At 36.4% G+C, this 19,702-nt stretch overlaps 1 protein-coding gene across 1 annotated transcript in view; it reads left to right on the forward strand.

Moving 5' to 3' along the window:
* The window catches only part of syde2 (synapse defective 1, Rho GTPase, homolog 2 (C. elegans)), a 69,421-nt gene extending 52,508 nt beyond the window's left edge, over positions 1-16,913 (forward strand). The window contains exons 6-8 of the mRNA XM_020938080.2: positions 6,182-6,363; positions 8,260-8,491; positions 14,174-16,913. Of these exons, the coding sequence (XP_020793739.2) occupies positions 6,182-6,363; positions 8,260-8,491; positions 14,174-14,835 (1,076 nt within the window). The 3' untranslated portion in view covers positions 14,836-16,913. The remainder of the gene's footprint in view (positions 1-6,181; positions 6,364-8,259; positions 8,492-14,173) is intronic.
* Positions 16,914-19,702: the final 2,789 nt, after the last annotated feature.

A 19,702-nucleotide genomic window follows, 5' to 3' on the forward strand; every position in this document is an offset into this window, starting at 1 on the left:
GTGAATTGTTTTGCCCAAGGACACAACTACAGTACGCACGAGACTGAATGGGAAAGAGCTCACTAAACCACTGCTGCCCCACTATGGCACCAGGTATCATAATCCATCTCCAATCCATTACTAACCACTCCCAACCCTGCTTAGCTTCAGAGATAAGAGATTGTCAATGTTGTGTGGCTGTTCTGTGGTTTATAAAGCCACCGTGTTATGATATTCAACAAAATAATTAGACTTTGTTGAATATCATAACACATATTACATTGGAGAGTAAAGTAAAGCTGACATACACTACTAGTCAAAATTTTAGACACACCCTCTTATTCATTTTTTCTATATGTTTACTATTTTCAACATTTTATATACATACAAAAGAGTTCAAATGCATAAATACAGTAATAATTACATTAAGATAAAATGTAGAAAGTAGTAAAAATAAAGAAAAACCTTTGACTCGTAGTGTATGTATGAAAAGTACGTGATTATATTCTGAATCATGAGCAGTGACTCGGGCCAAGATTAGTAAACTTCCTTGCACAATCCGTCATCTTGTCTGGTGCGCACCTGCCGCTCTGCACCTGTTCTGTCTGACCTTGTGGATCTGTGTGAGTGACACTCTCCAGGTCTGCGTGCACCATGAGCCAAACAACCAAACACAATCAGTGACTCATGTAGGCTAATGATTCACCTGAACTACCCTCTGCCCCTCCTGCACCGAGCACGTACACAACACTCACAGTCATGCACGTGTGCAATGTAGGCCGTGCCCACACTATTGTCATGAGCAATATGTATATACGTAAATTTTAACTTCTTCTATTACGCAAAATGACTCCGGTGAGCTTTGAGCCATGTGAATGTTGTTACCTCATCAAAAACAGACCTGAAGTTGTGTTTTGTTTCATTCACATATGTTTGTGTTATCCTTTTATTATTTGTCTGTCAACATCTCCAAAGCTAAAAATGCTCTGTCCCACCTTGTGATGTTACGAAGTGGTAGTTTTCAAGTCAACAGCTATGTTTTACCTTTTGCTCAGCAGAAATGAGCAATTCCAGGGCTGAAATTATCCAAATGATTCTAGTGAAGGCTTATGGAGTTTAAAAACACAGTGGAGCATGTCCTCTATTTCCACAGGAGGTGTTTTCATTGTTGATGATTAGCTAGGCACTTTTTATTTGACAGGTCTGCAGCCAATCCTCAGTCACTAAAAGCATGTGGTCTGGAGCTGAGTTTGGACTTTGGAGAAATAAATCGTCTCCATACAGATATTATTACTTTCATTGGAATGTTCTACAGCATGGTAGTACATTTATCTGTCTCCATGGAGAGTGTTATCAGTTTTAGGACATAACTTTTTACATATCTGTATTTAAAAGGCAGAATGTTAATACAGAGATCTTAAGTATTATTATGTTAGTATTATGTTTTTTCTTTTGCTTCAATGGCTAAGACTGCAATTTCTATGTGGGTAATGATTTTGTGTGTTCTATTTTGTCTGCTTTTGTATGCCTTGTTTATGCCAGATTCCTTTCCTTTTATGCTCTTTATTTTCTTGAGGCTTAGGACCAGTGATACAAATGAAAGGGGCTGTTATGCATGGGGTAGGATTCGATAAGACGTAGAAAAATGTATTGAAATTCAGATGTTTGGCGTTAAGCATAATAAAGCTGTACTGGCACGCACTCTTAACAAGTATGCCATTCCATTCTTCAGATAAAGATAAAACATATGGTTTGAGTTGCTTCCAGACAGACAGTTTCCTGACGATGAACATGCTGATTATTTTTTATCATCAGTGGAAAGTTGAAGCAAAGATTGGCATCGGGAAGCCACAAGATGTTCATTAAAATTCATATCATATCAGTTTTACAAATCAAGAGGGTGCCTTTCTCCCCCCTTACTGATGAAGAGATTAGAACATGCTGGTGCACAACAGAAGATTACACACTTCAAGCATAGTTTCTTAACATTATATTACGCAAAATCAACTTTTAAGAGCTTCTAATCATGTTCCTCCTATCTTTTAATACTTTTAACAGATTCTTGCATGTTTGAGTAGTTCTTTATTCTCTTGCATTTGAGGCTTGAGTTATAAGTTTTTTTTTATTTCTACCTACCCCCGTATCCCCACCCACATCCCTGTGTTTGTTGCAGTAACTTGAAGATATCAGTCTCCAGGTCACATACCAATGTTCAAAATGGTTATATAGCCTGTTTTTAGCAATAAGAATGCACACGAAAATACACTGCTTGCTACAATATACTACCCCCAATGCAAAGTTTTTGACCAGGTTTGTATTATCAAAACAATGTACTCAACTTTAACTTGTTACTTGGGCATTTTTTTCCCTCTATAATGAATTTTATAGATTGAATATATACTTATGGAGCGGCTTTAAGTACTTTTAGATACATATTGTGGTTAAATATGAACCAAATGCAAAGTATGGCTCTACATAGGCAATGCCAGAGACAGTATACTACTATCTTCTTAAATAATAAGTGCCCGTTTGCCTGGAGGGAGGGCATTACACTATGACCCCACTGACTCGAGCTGTCAGTTTGCTCTGTACGGGGAGAGTGGTGAGGGGAGGGAGGGCGAGACAGGGGATAGTTACGGATGTTCTTGTGGCATGTTGTTGCCATATTCAGAGGCTCCACTGTCCCAGGAATGCGCCGTCATATCAGTGAGTGTGAGTGGGTGCAGGCTGGTGTTGAAGCTAGTGTTGAAATCCAAACTGCACTTGTCACAAAACACTTTTCAGTTGCTAATTATTGATGTTTTGTGTTGACCTGTTATTATGTAGTAACAGCCACTGCAACAACAACTGTTGTTGTTGACCAAAGAGCTACTGTGAGGAAACCCATGTGACAAGAAATAGTACATGTTTATGATAAAAGTATTTAGCTATTGTTGTGGTTTCTTAAAAGTGCATTGTATAGCGTTTTGTGGGGTGTTTGCCAATTGTTTTCTCCATGGATATGTTATTGTTGTTTGCAAAATGTTCCACAATATGACAGTAAATGGCCCATATCATGCTATTTTGTAATCTATGTTATAATGTTGTTTCCTCATCAAAAACATACCTAGAGCTTTGTTTTCTTTCATTTGAACAAACCCTGCATATTTAGGCAGAGATCATTCTGTTCCAACTTCTGATGTAATGTGGTAATATAGGATGTGTTCCTCTGTGTTTTTAAACTTCATGCATCTTTGCTAGAATCATTTGGCTCATTTAAGCCCAGAAATTTCCCATGTCCACTGAACAACTAAAAAAGTAGCTGTTAACGTGAAAAATACCGTTTCATGACATCACAAGGTGGAACAGAGTATTTTGAGTTTTGGAGATTTAGACAGGCTAATAATAAAGGGATATGTGAATGAAATAAAACACAACTTTGATGAGGTAACAGCATTAACGCATGTCTTAAAGCTCACGGGAATCAATTTTGTGTAATATAGGACCTTTCAGTGTTCATGCATTCACCTATAGATGTTTTTTTATTGCTAAAAGATGTTTTCTTACCGTGAGCAGGGCCTCTCAGCAGATCTGACCTGTAATTTCACCTACTTGTCTCCATGGAGATAGACAAGTTTAATGCCTTACTTTTTAACATTCCAGACAAAGCCATCAAAAACATTACAAAGTGCGCCTTTAACCATTGTAAAGTATGAAAGCTGCTCAGGCGCTTCAGTAGATCCTCTGATAACACGTGCAGACACTTGTTTGTTTTGAATGCCAGTGTGGGGCTACTGACCTAATGACTATCTGGGCCTTGTAATGTAACGCTAGACTGATTTTGTCTGCTTTCTCTGACTAATCCAGGGTATAAAGTCAACATGCTAGTCTTCACTCTGGTAATTAACACCATATATCTTGTAAAGCACTGGTTCTTGTTAAATAGTGGGTGTTTTTGGCCAAGTAAAAGTGTTGAGGCTGCTTTTAAAACAGAGGAGAGACTAATTAGGATTAAAATGTGAGCGCATTAAGCTGTGCTCTCTGTTCTCTGCTCTGGGCTGAGGGGATCATGTCCCAGGATTTACACTGAGGCTCACTGTAGTCTGCTGTAAATAGCCGTCATGGAGTAAAAAGGGACACTCTGTTGTAGGAGCCATTCACTTATATTGGAGTGTACTTTTTAATGACAGAAAAATAAATAAATAATAAAACTTGATTCAGAACTGTTCAAAAATGATCACTAGTTATAAACAACTGGGGCTTCAAACTTAGTGCACTTGTATTTGCAAGAGCATTTCAACAGTAACTTTGAAAACAGCAAATTATTACAAGTTCTTATAAGGTCCGAAAACATTCATTTTGTCTTTCTTTATACATTAACTTCTTGAGTTCTCTTTAAAGACAATACAGTAGGAGATATTTTACCTTGTTGATATGTTTTGGCTGCCAGCTGCAAGACCTCTTCAGAAAATAACAAGTTCAGACTTTCTTTAGTTGCTATAGGGTTGGGCAATGAAAGTGAAAATTGAATTATGTGTTATTTAGTGATATCATCATTGTCATACCATGTTTCAGTGCATTTATGTCAGCTCTGTGCTAAAGCACTAATAATGTCCCACTCACTCTCCTCTTTTTGGTAATTTTTTTGTCATGATCTGACTGAGGGATCAATCAGAGAAGTGTGGACTTTCAAAAGAAATTGGTATAAAATTGAAATCATAATATACATTTTTTGGCCTTAACCTTAACATTTTGATCTTTTGGGTGCTTTGTGTTTCTCGAAAAGCTTTGAGATTTTGGTAATTAAAATAATACGTATTTGGCACAGACCCAGAGATCCTGATTACCCTGCCTGCAGCCTGTAAACCACACTCAAAGAAGAGACACTCACCACAAAGAGCTGTCCCGCTGCCAACAGTTGTTTTATTCCTGTATTTATTCCCAGCTCCTTTTAGATGAAAAGACATAGCTGTGATAGTGCAGAGGCTTAACATAGACAGACGGGTCTCATGTTTACTCTGCTTTTGTAAGAACTGAGATAGGCTGGGGTCACAGGTGTGGGACCAGACACACCCGCCTCCATCACAGCTGTACAACAACAACAATGATGATCTTGGTTTCATTATAATATTGCTTACGGCTATGGAATGAATAGAATTATAAGACAGATAATCACATTAAGGTCAAATAGTGTATGATCCGCCTGGGTCTTTTTAAGTAAAAGGTCTTCTACAAACAATCCAGTCTTTTGAAGAAATTCCAAGTTATTTTTTTGCTGAATGGTACAGATTAAAAGTGTCTTGTTTAGGGGTGTGCAAATATATCAAAATATCAATATATCGTATTGTTTAATGTCATGTTACAGTATCGATTTCATGGGCTGCTGTATCTATATATATATATATATATATATACACATAAATAAGAGTATTTTTTGGTATATTTTACTAAATTATTTTGTTACAACAATACAGTTTTGTTGCTTGTTCAGTAGAACAAAACTTGTTTACTCAACACATTTGACATTTTTACTGTTTTGTTGATTCAAATGTTTGTGTTTCATATTCACTTCGCATAAGAAGTGGTTTAACAAAGATTTTTAGTATTACAGCCATGATTTTGACATTATTTTTTATTGAACTGTATCAAATTGATTTGAAATATATCGTATCGAAGCGAAAGTGCAATGTATCGAGATATGTATCATATCGTTGCTTATGTATCAAGGTATCTATTGTATCGGCAGCTTCATAATGACACCCAGCCCTAGCCTTGTTTATGTTCATGAAGTTAGTATTGAAAGCAATTTTTATGTGTTGTAATAACAAAAAGCAAATCATATTGAAAATGGTGATGATAGATGAAAAAAATCTATAACACCAGCTCTAATACTAAATGCAACTTATTTTTGACTCTATGTAATGAAACTACTGTATTTCACGTAGATTCTGCTATGACTAGGGAGACATAAGCAGTACATATAAATACAATTGTTGCAGTGTAAATGTCACTTATTTTTTCTAATCAATGTTTCCGTTTTGAACAGTGTATTTATTTTTTATGTTTCAAGACAATATAACAAGCAAAACATAATATTTATCATACTAGTTTAGCTTGATTTTAGATTATTGGTGACTATGATAGGCCACTATATGTCCTCTATTAATGGGAAACTGCAATTCTAATGTATGTCTCATGTGTGCTATTCTTGTTTTGTTCGTAGGTGTACTGAAGGACTACCTGCGTGAGTTGCCCTATCCCCTGATAAACAAACCTCTGTATGAAGCCGTGCTGGAGTCTATGGCTCTGAGGCCTCTGCGGATGGGCACCTCGGGCTGTGAGAATGACCCGGCTGACTCAGAGCACACTGTGGGTCTACTGGACATCCTGCCTGACATCGAGAAGGTGAGTAAGACTGGGGGATATATGGAAGAATTGAAAAATACTGCTTTTTTGTTTTTTTATTAGTTTGTTCTTTCAATATTCTAGTATTTTCTGATCTATGTTATGTTTTTTCCTTGTCAAAAACATACCAACTCTAGGTATGATTTGATAACATTCTAACATGACTTAAAGCATTTTTTGCATAATATATGTAGAACCTTTAACTCCAAATCCAGATTTAAATTTTTGCACCATTTTTCTGTAAGATCTGGTTTACTCAAATACTTAATAAAATATCCAACATCCCCTCTGTATTTTTATTTTCACCTAATATGTCAGCAAATTGTAATGTAAGCCTGACTCAGACCACTTTTTCATACATTTTTATATGTAACTTAGAAAGAAAGTTGCAAATTGATCAATCTAAATTTTGCCTTAAATGTATTAAAATTGCACAAAAGCACAGAAACTAGTGTTATCTCCCAAACAAGGGTATCACATGATATTTCTGTACTTTTCTGCGGTTAATTTTACAGTCCAGATTATAGTCTACAGTTAAGTATCAGTCTCAGCCAAGACATGTAAATAACGGCAAAAAAAACTAGGTATTTATCACTCAGCTTTAAGTAAGAGTACTGATGATTCAGACGACAAAACACTGCCCCCGGTGGAGCAGAAGGGCATTATTGTGGCATAGATAATAGCAGGCCATAATGATAACTGTATCAATGACCACTGTTATTATATGGTGTTCTGGTGTCGCATTAGAACCTGTTAGTGGTTGACCAAACAAACACCACTGTCATTTCCTCTACCACTTAATAATGACACAAAGAGAAAGCAAAAACTAAATAGCATACAATCATTCTGCACACAAAATACACAAAAAGTACAGTGTTACCTTTCTGGTGAGGCGGTGTGCCACTTTGTTTTTCTCCATGGGGACATTATTGCTTCTTTAGGAATGTTCCACAGTATGACATTAAATACCATAATAGAATCAATGCATGATTTGAGTATTTGGTTAAGACTTAATTTAAGGTAATTTGGATTTTTTTTTCTAACATGTCAGTGGAATAAAAAAATGTGAACCAGATGAATCCAAAAATAAGATAAATTTCAGAGTTGCAACGCTAAGTTCATTGATTCTATTACGGCATTTCTACTAGTACTATGAGTGGGCTAATTCACACTATACTTTGGCCCTGTAGTACTATCTCCTTGTCTTAAAGTTTAACACCATACTGTGGCACAATCCAGGCAAAAATGTCTGTGTAATCCAGATAGGTTACATTGCAAAAGAAAATTAAATTCTGTTAGCTGAAGAAGACTTAGATGTGTTGAAACATATTTACTCAACAGAATTAAATTTCCTTTTTTTCGAGACAAAGCAATAACAAAATTATGGAGACATTGAGGCATCTTAAAGAACACATATTGTGCTTAAGCCTACTATATAGTTATACTCTATGCCACCTGTGTATACTATAACAAATAAACAACTTTTCTAACTTTTAGCATTAAGCAACTCTGCAACTATGAATAGCTGTAAATTACGTTGACGAGTAGCAGATTTTTTATTTTTTTTTGTACCAAAATTTCTACATGATGCTGCCGAATCTTACGTGTGTCATCAGTTAAGAAAATAAAATTGGACAACGAAGTACTGAGCAGTTGGCATATGCTGGTGACGGTGAAAACAGATTAATCAGCAATATGGTGACTTGAAAATAAGTAATTAAAAATTTCTCAAACACGCACAAGTCATTACAAATACAGGGTAAATGAGGGTGAATAAGAAGGAAAAACAACTGTAACATGGTTAAAATCTCTGTAAAGTTGATTTTGCATTATAAGTCTGTTTTAAGACTTGAATAAAGCTAAAGTTATATCTTGTGTTGTTATATCTTTTCTCAGATGACTCTCCAGAAGCTGTTGGACCACCTGAAGTTGGTGGCGTCGTATCAGGAGGTGAACAAAATGACATGTCAGAACCTGGCCGTGTGCTTTGGGCCTGTGTTATTAAGCCAGCGTCAGGAGGCCTCTTGTCACTCAAATCGCGTCTTCATCGACTCGGAGGAACTCGCCAGCGCTCTGCACTTCAAGAAGCACATCGAAGTCCTCCACTATCTGCTGCAGCTATGGCCAGGTCAGTTTCATATACAGTCACATGCATTAAACAATACACTGAATTGAACTGAATATATACTTGAGTTAAAATGACTTGAATGCAGAATATTTTATTGGTGTAATCCATCATTCATCCAGAAGAGGTGCGTGGTAGAAAGATCTGGACTTTTTTTTTTTAATCTGGCCATTTCGGAAGTCAATCAGATTTATTTACTGTAGTAAGTTTTTCTAATTTGATATTTTTTGCATATATAGTATATTTTTGGTTTAAATAGTTTTTTCATTTAATAATATTTTAGTAAAGATTTATGACTATTTTAAAATATTATCTTATTTTTACTGCATATTTGTATTCTTCAGCTTGTACTTTGTGTTTCAACTTTGAAATGTGTCTTATTTTTTGACTAAACTGGCTTGCATTTTTCTTCTTGCATTGACATATTTTTCTTGCTATTAGAAAGTCCAAAATACCTTAAATGATGTCCAGCTGTCTAAACTCAAATACTCAAATTATATTCTGAGTTCACATTATTCTAATTTAAATCATATTCGGATATTCATTTTTTGCAGTGTGTAGTACCGTTGGTTTTCACAATGGGAGTTTGTGTATCCGCACTGGTTTTGTGGTCTGGCTGCTAAAATCTGCCCTGCTTTGATCCTTAAGTTGCCCACCTCTGGTCTGAGCACAGCTGATAGCTTGTGGTCACCATCTGTTGGTTTGAAACTCTTCACCGAGTGCTCCATCGCCGCAGAATAAGCCAATCAGAACGCAGTATTTCAGGCCCAATGTAAACCAAACTGTGAGGCGTGGCACTGCATCTTAAGATAAATTTACCAGAACCGACTTCATTCAACACAAGTCATTTGTCTGTCCTTCTGTTCAGCTGAGAGCACCGACTGCAGCTGTCTACTCCAACTGACAAATGAAAGATCATACTGGAGAACTGGGGATTAGCCAACCAAACACGCAGTTCAGATAGAAAGAAACAACTGCTGCTCAATCTGTCACGTTATTAAAGTTTGTAACTCAATCACTAGGAATCTTACTGACAAGTTAATTTGGGAAAAGATGTAAGCAATACACAACAAATGCTACTAATTATACTGTATGTAGTAGGCCTGTCACAATTACAAACTCAAATGAAAACATAGCTTACTGACCCATGAGGGAAATGACTAGGACACAGTAGCTCATAAATTACAGTCTATCTTCAATTAGAGTGTACGATACTAGAACTGTTGTAAACTTGAAGTGCAATATACAATATTAATAAAAACAGTAACAAGATAACACTGAAGACCACTTGATGCCAATGACACAATAACCCCATAAATATTTTTTCTAAATGAACCATATAATAAATGTTAAATAGTAGGGATATAACAATAACCGAAATGTTGTGATGTCGTATTGTTGTTTGTGTATCGTCAAAGTTCTCACAATAATCAAATTACAAGTCTCTTTGCTTAAATTAAGAGTTATGGTGCAGCAATAGCTAAAAAAAAAGACAGAAGGAACTACACAGACCATGATCCTTTGCTCCATTTCAGTGCAGACTACATGAAGAAATAACAGTTCTAAGCACCTTTAAATTTTAGTTCTTTGGATTAAGTCTTGTCAAGGAATTTTAAGAGGAAAAATATTAGCCTCTACAAAATATCACAATAAATATCATACTGTGAGATGTATATCGTGAAAATATCGTACTGAGAGATTTGGATATTCATGAGCCTCCCCAACATATCGTAAGCTTTCCCACGATATCGCAATAAATATTGTACCGTGAGGTTCATACCGTGATGATATCGTATCGTGAGACTTGGATATCGTCACACTCCTAGTAAGTAGTCACATTTTTAGAACTTTTCCACCTTCAAAGCCGTTTACATTAAGCAGTCACTCATTAAGAAGTCACTCACCCATTCACGCACACTCATACACCAGTAGGGGCAAAGCGCATTAAGTGTCTTGCCCAAGGATGCAACAACAGCATCAATCTGCCACAGCACTACCAACTTGTATGTCAGCGGATCCAAGCTCTCAACTGCCAACTTTCAGATTGGACAAATGCTCTACCAACTGTGCTACTGTCGCCCCATATGATACAATAAATAATTAACACAATAGAACAAATGAACAGTTAATATCTGTGTATAATAAGTCCAAGTTATGTTATAAAAATTGAGAACAGGATAATGTTAGCATTTTATGGAAAAGTAAACCACTGCAAGATGAAAAAACATATTTGAAACTGACGAGCAGAAGTAGTGAGGCAGAAAATTTCGTAATATATTAAAAACTGTAGCAGCTAAAAACATGCAGTATATTTTCAAAACATCTTGCGTTGCCTCAATAGACAGACTTATCCCCAAATCTTGCTGGTAATCCATAGACTGTATATAAATCCTTGCTACTTTGAACTTTCACTAGATTTGCTGAACGATGTCTGGAGCAGCACTGACTCTATGTCTGGCTCTCTGCTGTCTAAATTTAACTACATCCTCCAGCTCCCACACTGGGCCAATTTAGTGCTAACCACCACGGCCCCGGCACCCACCCCTTTCCTTTACATCCACTAAAACAAGGGAGACGACTCGCGGGTGGCAGCCCAATGAGGAGCTTGTAAATCCCATAAGTGAGGACAGCTTAGTTAAGTGCAAGTGGTGCTTAGAAAGACAGTGTCAGTTACTTCCATAGTAGACTGTTGTGGTGCATGTCATGTAATGTAGTAGGTTTGTCAAAGTATAAGTATCCAGATATAGGCCTGTCACGATAATTACTGTATCAACTTATCGTTCAGTATATCCGAGCTAGAACAGTATATTTTGGGGATGAGTATTTATCATCTATACATTTTCTCTGCCGTAATGGGGAGATTCTTGTTATTTTAGTTGTAGTATGATTTGTAATAAGATTTGAGCTATAGAGTGTTGAATAAGTAACTTCTATGGCTAAGTATCAGTTAATTCTGGTATTTGATGTTGCAGCTCATGCCTTTTAATAATATTGTCTATATTATGCCATTAAATATTGTTGATTATCCTGGTTTTATTGTTATTGTGTCATAAAGTGGCCTAAAGTAGTTTCAATAGTAATGTTTATCAAAATTTGTTATCGTGACAGGCCTATATAGATACCAGTCAATACTAAATCCAGTATTGACACTAGATGCTCATTTAAAAAGCATCGATACTGAAAAAACTAACATAGACAGAACAAAATGAGATCTTTCAACACAAACATAAAAGTACTTTTTAATATTACCATGCGGTCTGTCTTATATCTTGACCTATTCAGTTTTTGAAGCCTTTAATCATAGACAATGTTCTTGATATTCTAGTTGTGAGATTGTCGAAAGTATCAATATCCTGATACCAATCAATACTAAAACCAGTATTGATATTAGATGCTCATTTGAACAGGTAATCGATACTGAAAAAAGCTCACAAACATAGGCGGAACAATACTGGATCTTTGCTGAATAGTTCTGTATTTAAGACAGGCCACATGGTAATGTTAAAAAGTGCTTTTTTTCTGTTGATAATTCCATTCTAAATTAAAGTCTGCTGTCCAAAAAAGAGCATTTGTGGTATCAAAATTGGTATAGCGTATCAAGCCTTTTTCTCGGTATCGAAGTTCAGTTTGGAATTTTTGTGTTTTTATGTTTATTTTCTACGGTTAATTTGCATAATCATTAATCATGTTATAATGATTTATGAATAACACAAAAATTACGCATGACACTTCAGTTATTCTACCGACCAAAGGGATTTAGGCTGAGGTTTAACATGTATATTGCCTAACCCTCAACTTATAGAATAGAATACAAAACAAACCTATAATGCAGGTAATATTTTTGGATGGTCCGTTGAATTCTTTTTTCTATGGAAATGTTATTGCTTTGTCTGGAATGTTTCACAGTATCATAATAAGCCATTCTATCTTCATGGAGACCAAGCCTGACCAAGTTACAGGTCAGATCTGTGGAGAGGCAACCACGAAATGCCTGTTTTTCTAGGTATTGTTGATCTATAAAACCTCTAATTAAATAAATGTAAGGTAAAACTGTTTAATGTCATACTGTGGAACATTACAAGCAGCGCAATGACATATCCATAGCAAAAAGCAGGTGATGGACCCTCCACCAGAAAAGTTACAATGCACCTTTATTGGAAATGTGACAAACTTGTATCTAGGTTTTTACTCTTTGTTTACCATTTTCTGACATCTTTCCTGCGTCGTCTTGAGTTTGCAGTGTAGGACTCTTGGACTATAATTAAAGGCATTCCAGACTTAACCTTAGCCCTCAGGCCCCAAAGCTTCACCCTACCATTTCACAACCATTACAGGGTATTTTCAGCAGCCTCTTCACACCTCTCACACGCACACAACTTACACTGCATTGTACTTTTTGACTTCAAGCGTGCCAAAAATTTCTGAAAAAATACAAAAAAATCTGCATTGTGTACATGTAAGCACCAATGGAGCTCAACAGTGACAGCGCAGGTTAAGCCCAAGTAAATTTCTCATTCATTTTTCCCTTACACTTACTGAAAAGAATATTATCAAAAGCTTGCTAGGGGCAAATCATCTATGTGGCAACTTATAAGTATGAGATAAGTGATTTAATTTATAATGTATTTATGAAACATTTTAAACCACAAAGTTAGAAAGACATTAAGACGAAGTTAAGGTCTTCATTGTTTTTGGACCAAAAATAATCGCATCCAAGATATTAGTTGAAACATAGCTGGATAGCCTCTGTCCTGCCTTTAAACCTTTAATATTAAAATTTTACAAAAAGGTCTGTGAGAAAAAATGAATGGAAGGCACCTTTACAGCCAAACTATGCAGTGCTTGATGCTCTAAATGTAATTTAGTTGTTTTCTTAAAAATAGGAAAAGCACTGTTGATCTCCATAGCGACGTCAACTCTTTAGCTTTAATAGAATGTGAGGGTGTGTATATGAAAGTAATATTTATAGTCAATTTGATATAGTTTACCTGATATATAATTTTTCATACTACAAAACTACAATCACACTTAATCTGCACATAAATACCACTTTGTCAAAACTAACAGAGCTTCCTGCATTGTCTATGCGTGCACAGCTAATAATTAAAATAATGAGTGAATCATGTCTAGAATGGAATAACATAGTGTGTTTATAAGGATAGGTCTTGCTTGTTTTAGTTGATAAGTGTTTTGGTTCATGACCCCAGTGTATTTAGATGATTAGAGCATTACTCACTCTCCATGAATGAAAAATATGAATACAAAAATGGACCGCATCAACAATAATAATGTATGTTTTTTGTCTGTAACTGCTTTGTCCTTTTGCAATACAGTAAGGGAGAGCTAGCGATGTCAACAAGTGTAGATTCACAGCAGGTAACAGAGTGTGGGTTGGAGTGTTTTATAAAACTTAAAATGGAACAATTAAAATGTATTTTTAAGTAGTCAGTATGTGAAAAGGAGAAAAATTACTATTATTTTTGAAGCTTGGTTTGGTGTGCATTGAGCATGACTTATATGGCATGTGTAGAACTTATAATTTCATTACACTTCTATACTGTAAAAGTATATACACTTTTATACTTTTACACTTAAAATCATGGTTTCAGATGTGTGGCTTTTTCCGAATGCAAATTATTCATACATTTTTTCTTAAAACTATTTCTTTCCTTTTTTCTTGTGTAGTTGTGGACCCCCAAGCCCAGTCAGCACAGCCCCCTGCAGAGACTGTGAGCACAGCCTCTTCTGACCTACTGTCTGCTCCTCCAATCCGGCGGAGGAAGGAGCGCCCCCAGGTGTTGAACTTCACAGACGCAGAGATGGCGGGTGTACTGAGGCCTAAACCAGGTCGACTGGACAGTCCCAGTAACCGGTACGCTGGAGACTGGAGCGGCTGTGGGGAGAACTACTTCCCTGTGGAGATGCTGCCCCCTGTGTGTCGGGAGGAGGCAGATTACGATGATGTGGCCTCTGAGGATAATGATGGTCCTGCAGAGGAGAAAAGTGAGGACATGAACAATAGTGGGTCTGATCAGAGCTCAGAGTGTGTGGAGCAAGAACAGCCCCTCAGCCTGGACACAGAGACAGAGGAGGTGAAAGAAGAGGAGCAGAACCAGACCCAGGCAGACACAGAGCAGAGTCAGCCCCCAGAGCAGCAGCAGGAGCGTCTGTGTGAGCACATCCTACCCCCACGGGAGCATACGTACCAGGCTTACATGAAGATCCAGGACATCAGCCCTGTGCTCAGCAACAGGGTCAACCTGAGGGACCTGCAGGAGAGCATAGATACGCTCATCGGAAACCTGGAGAGAGAGCTAAACAAGAACAAGCTCAATGTGGGCTATTAACTCATATAGTATGTGCTCATATAACAGTATGGGGACTGATATACTGCTCATATCAGCTCAGAGCTACAGACTGGACTCTGCTCTGCTGACAGTCTGGAGGATAAAGCCACAGTGTTTCCATGGAGACAGTCCTGGGACAGAGGCAGTGTGGTTCAGGAGATGCTGCTACAAAAACATGAGAAAGGCACTTCTATATTGGGCCCATAGACATTCCAAAAGTTCATTCAGTGTGAGCTCCTCATGTCTTTGTGGTGTATGTGTGTTCATGTTATTGTTGCTCTTCTTATTAGAAGAACCCATTGACCCCTCAGGGGTTTAAAAGGTGCCTTAATTGTGTGAAGGTGGTACGTCGGGAGGAAAATCACCCTAAAACATCACCATCTCCTTTAACACCTAACTGATTTTTTAACAACTATAGTTATGTATAAGCTGTATTGTTCAATATTGCATCAAATTTGAACCTATACTGCAAATCTATTTCGTAAGCATTTTACTAAAATTGTAAGCAATCCAAAATATTATTATCTCTCGTCACAGTGTTTTTATAGTCACATGTTTAGAGCATAGAAAATCTGCCCTGTTTTTCGTTTTTGTAAACAACTTGTGATGGAACAGTCACGAGGAGAGTTGGTTTGTTGGGGTGAGTTTCCTCTGAAAGGCAGCAGAGCTTTTTCGTTAGTTATGAAACAGTAAATAATGTTCAACAGTGATGCACTTATGAGGCAGTGTGGGTTATCATTATGGCGGAAGTACAGGAGAACAGCTGCTGCCGTGACGCAGATCTATAACATAAGATTATCTCACAAACCCCTGAAAAAACACCACATTTCAGACACTATTGCATAATGTTTAAACAGGAAGTGTCGAATAAGACCATACCTCTCTGTTATGTAGACTCGCCTGTAGGGATGGGACAAGATGCCATAAGATCACACGAGACAAAATTGCAACAAGATTGTGCACACATGCTCAGAATGATCTTGTGCAATTTTTTTAACATTTGGATTAGATAAAAAAATAAAGTGCTGGTGAGTTAAAATTTCTGAGAAGCTGTTGTCCCAAAAAGTAGCGCTACAATGACAGCAGAAATATTAAATAAAGTAAATCAAAAATGGTGAGGCTAAAACTGGTAACAACGCACAATGTGTTCATAATAATGTCAAAATCTCGTCCTGTCTTGTTCTCGTATATCCAATCCCGTGTTTCGTCTCGTCTTGTGGAAATTGTATCTCATCCCAGCCCTACTGACCTGTTCTCCAGCTATCAGCTTTTTGAACCATCAATCGCAAATAAATGTGAAGCACAATTTATTGGAGTTATCTTGCTGCCTAAAAAAGACATTTCAGCAATCCAGGGATTCAGAATGATCAGTATTTAACCTATATGTATATGTACATAGTTATATATGTATTTGGAGTATATAATTTTTACAGCTTATTAATGCAATTGTGTATTTAAGTACCTCTGTTGACCTCGTAGTGTTAGTGTTAGCCGCTTTTTGCTCTGTTAAGCTACACGTATGCCTGTATTTCAGTGTGTTCAAGTACGCTAGCTGTAAAATAAGTCACGCCCTTGCGGAAAAAAGTTGATATTTTTGTTATTTTCTGTATATATTCAATGTCTTTTGTCGATGGTGTTGTGAAAAAGGTACAGTATGGAACCTTGCATGGTCAAAAGCTTTACTGACGCATAAGGCAACCTCTCTGCCTTTGTAATTGATATTTATATGTAAAGAAATACATTTTTTATTTTACTTTATGTGTCTTGCAGTTATTGGAAACAAAACAAAAAGATTTTCTCCGACATCATAGCCATTTCGTGTTGCTTTACGACAATATTTCATTTTTTTTAAAAACCTGGTAATGTAATTTTTAATGTGAATTTTGTGTTATTCAATCAAAAAGCTATACATTCCACTGCTGCTTGGTCCCTTTGCAGAAGCTACACTTGTGTCCATGTTGTGTCCTTTGTGTTCTCTGGAGAATTAAAAAGCCACATGGAAATTGCATTGCTAAACATAAAACTGCTTTGTATTGATCTCGTACGGTCATAATAAAGTATATTATTTTACATTGAAATATGAGCTCTGTGTTTGTCCGTGCGTGCTACAGCAATACCAAGGTCAAGTGTCACCAACGCAAAAGGCGCATACAGTATTACATTATTTTTTTTATCTGTGTTATAATAAAATATACCTGGAGTTGTGTTTTGTTACATTCACACATGTTTAACACACAAGCCCTGTATATTTAGGCTGAGTTCTCGCAAATGGAAAACACACTGAAAGCACCTTTTGATGTCATGTAGTAATACTGGAAATGCTCTACTGTGTTTTTAATCTCCATACACCTTCACTAAAATCATTTGGATAATATCAGCCCTGGTACTGCAAATCTCTACTGAATAAAACTAGAAAACTGCTACTTCATGACATCACAAGGTGGAAGAGAGCATTTGAGCTTTAGAGATGTACAGACTAATAATGCAGGATTACTCAAACATGTGTGACTGAAACAAAACACAACTCCTGGTATGTTTTCATTGAGGTAACAACATTCTAACATGACTCAAAGCTTTCAGGAGTCCTTTTTTTGTGTAATATAGGACCTTTAATGCTTAGATAGAAATTTCTATGCCAGATGCCCTCCCTCACATGACCCCACTGCACTCACGCACACAACTTTAAATGGTATTTCTTTGATTACTAAAACTTTTGGTAATTGCATTGGAGTGTCAAGAGCTGAAATAGATTTTTGGTCGATATATAAGTCTACACATTCCTATTCTATTGCTATTCATGAGCTGTGCATTGAGACCAAAACACATAGATTTTCTGCACATAGGCAGAAAAATAAGGTGTATATATCTTTGCTGACACTGTTACCATGACGACCAAGTTCCAACTTGAAAATGTTTAGGATAGGTTTTGATCAGGGCTGGGAATCACAGGGTCCCTCATGATCTGATACAATACATGATACATGGCTCATGATACGACATTAAGAATCAAGTACATTTTAGCAACAGTATTTCTTTGTTAAACAACTACTAAAAAGTTAATATGAAATACATCTGTTTTAATCATCAGCATAGTGGAGAGAAGTGTATTGTATATAAAGGTTTGCTTTCACTAAATAAGCAACAAAATTGTCTTGTGGTCACTAGAAATTGCTTAAAGATGACAAAAAATACTCTTAGCGAGCTATTGATACATCTGCCCACGATAACAATATTGTATCTCTAAATTTTGTATTACAATATATCGATATTTCAATATTTTTACACACCCCTAGTTTTGATAGGGATACAATACTGTTTGAATTGAAACTGGATTAAAAAGCGTGACTTTCACTTATGCTTTGCCTTCATTTTTCACATTCTAACATTACAGTAAAGGCATTCGTTCCTCTCTCCTCTCTTTGAAGTTTCCTAAAACAGAAGTAATCCACCGTACGAGAAAGAGGATACGCAAACCTCGACTTGACCTACATTGTACAACAAATTAATTTAAATACATAATTGTAACACACAGTGATTAACACAGTAAAGTAGGTAGAAGCTATAAAGAAAATATGTAGTCTGTTGGTATACAGTCAAAGTAAATGTACTTCAGATGTACTGTTCTGACCTTAATTGCTATTGCCACTATTACTACTGTTTACTATTAACAATACTATGCCAAACATTTATGACTATTACTGGCATTACTGGTGCCTCCTCCTCTGCTTACTATACTTACTATATTACTATACTGGCCTACTACTACTTACATACAAGGGCTTCTACAGTTGTTTTAGGCTAATGTGAAAGCCTATTTTACAATCAAAGCCATAAATATATTACTTTTACTCTTAATTTTTTATGTTTTATGTAAAAACAAAACAAAACATTCAATTTACAAAAACAGATAAGTGCCATTTGAAAAGAAAAAAAAAAACAAAAACTTTCCCCTTTATTCTTTCTCGTAAGCACATCTGTTTAACTATAGTGTTATTTAAACAGTATTATGTGTAAAAGAGAAAATATCAAAAAGAAAAGCTTTTTAACTTGTCTGTTTTTCAAAATGAGCTCTTGCTATATTGTTACACACACCTTACCCACATTATTATTAGGGTCTAGTAACTTTCCTCCTCCGGACTGTTTTAATCTTTTTTCTACCCACACAAAGCAAAACACAAAATTGTTTAACATCTTCTCACGCCCACTAGAACAACATCTCTGATGGAAAAATATTTGATCCAAACATCTTGTGTTTATGTTCTGATCCTATCTCAACTGTTATAACATATCAGACCCTATTAACATCCACTTTTGTTTCAATTAATGACGCGTTTAATTTGAGGAAATCGGACTATGGATCTTGGGCACTAGTGGCTACACTCACTTTTACTGCAGATAAATAAATGTGGGGAATTTGTGGGAATCTCCCGGAATGACTTTGTGCTAGAGGGACATTCCCAAAGAGCAGATGGATTTAGCCGACCAATAAAATCCTCCGACTGCATTTTCACTGTGGCCCACAAAGCCAGAGCTAGAACCAGGCTTAGATTGTAAATATCCATTCTTAGAAAATCATGGCGTCTTATTGTATCTTACTAACCAGCTATATCAACCAGTTAATCAACAAACATAGACTTAAAGTGCCCATAATACGCTATTCAATGGTCTGTGTTATAATGTTGATTCCTCATCAAAAACATGCTGTACTTGGAGTTTTGTTTCAGTCACACATGTTTAACCACAAATCCTGCATATTTAGACTGTGTTCTTCACTCTCACTGTGTTTTTTTTAAAGAATTGTTTGATGATTTTAGTTCTCTACTGAACAGAAGGTAAAAGGAGCTGTTTACTTGAAAACTATCACTAC

The sequence above is a fragment of the Boleophthalmus pectinirostris genome, unplaced genomic scaffold (assembly GCF_026225935.1).
Source record: "Boleophthalmus pectinirostris isolate CB_2022bp ecotype Guang Dong unplaced genomic scaffold, ASM2622593v1 HiC_scaffold_7, whole genome shotgun sequence".
NCBI lineage: Eukaryota > Metazoa > Chordata > Actinopteri > Gobiiformes > Gobiidae > Boleophthalmus > Boleophthalmus pectinirostris.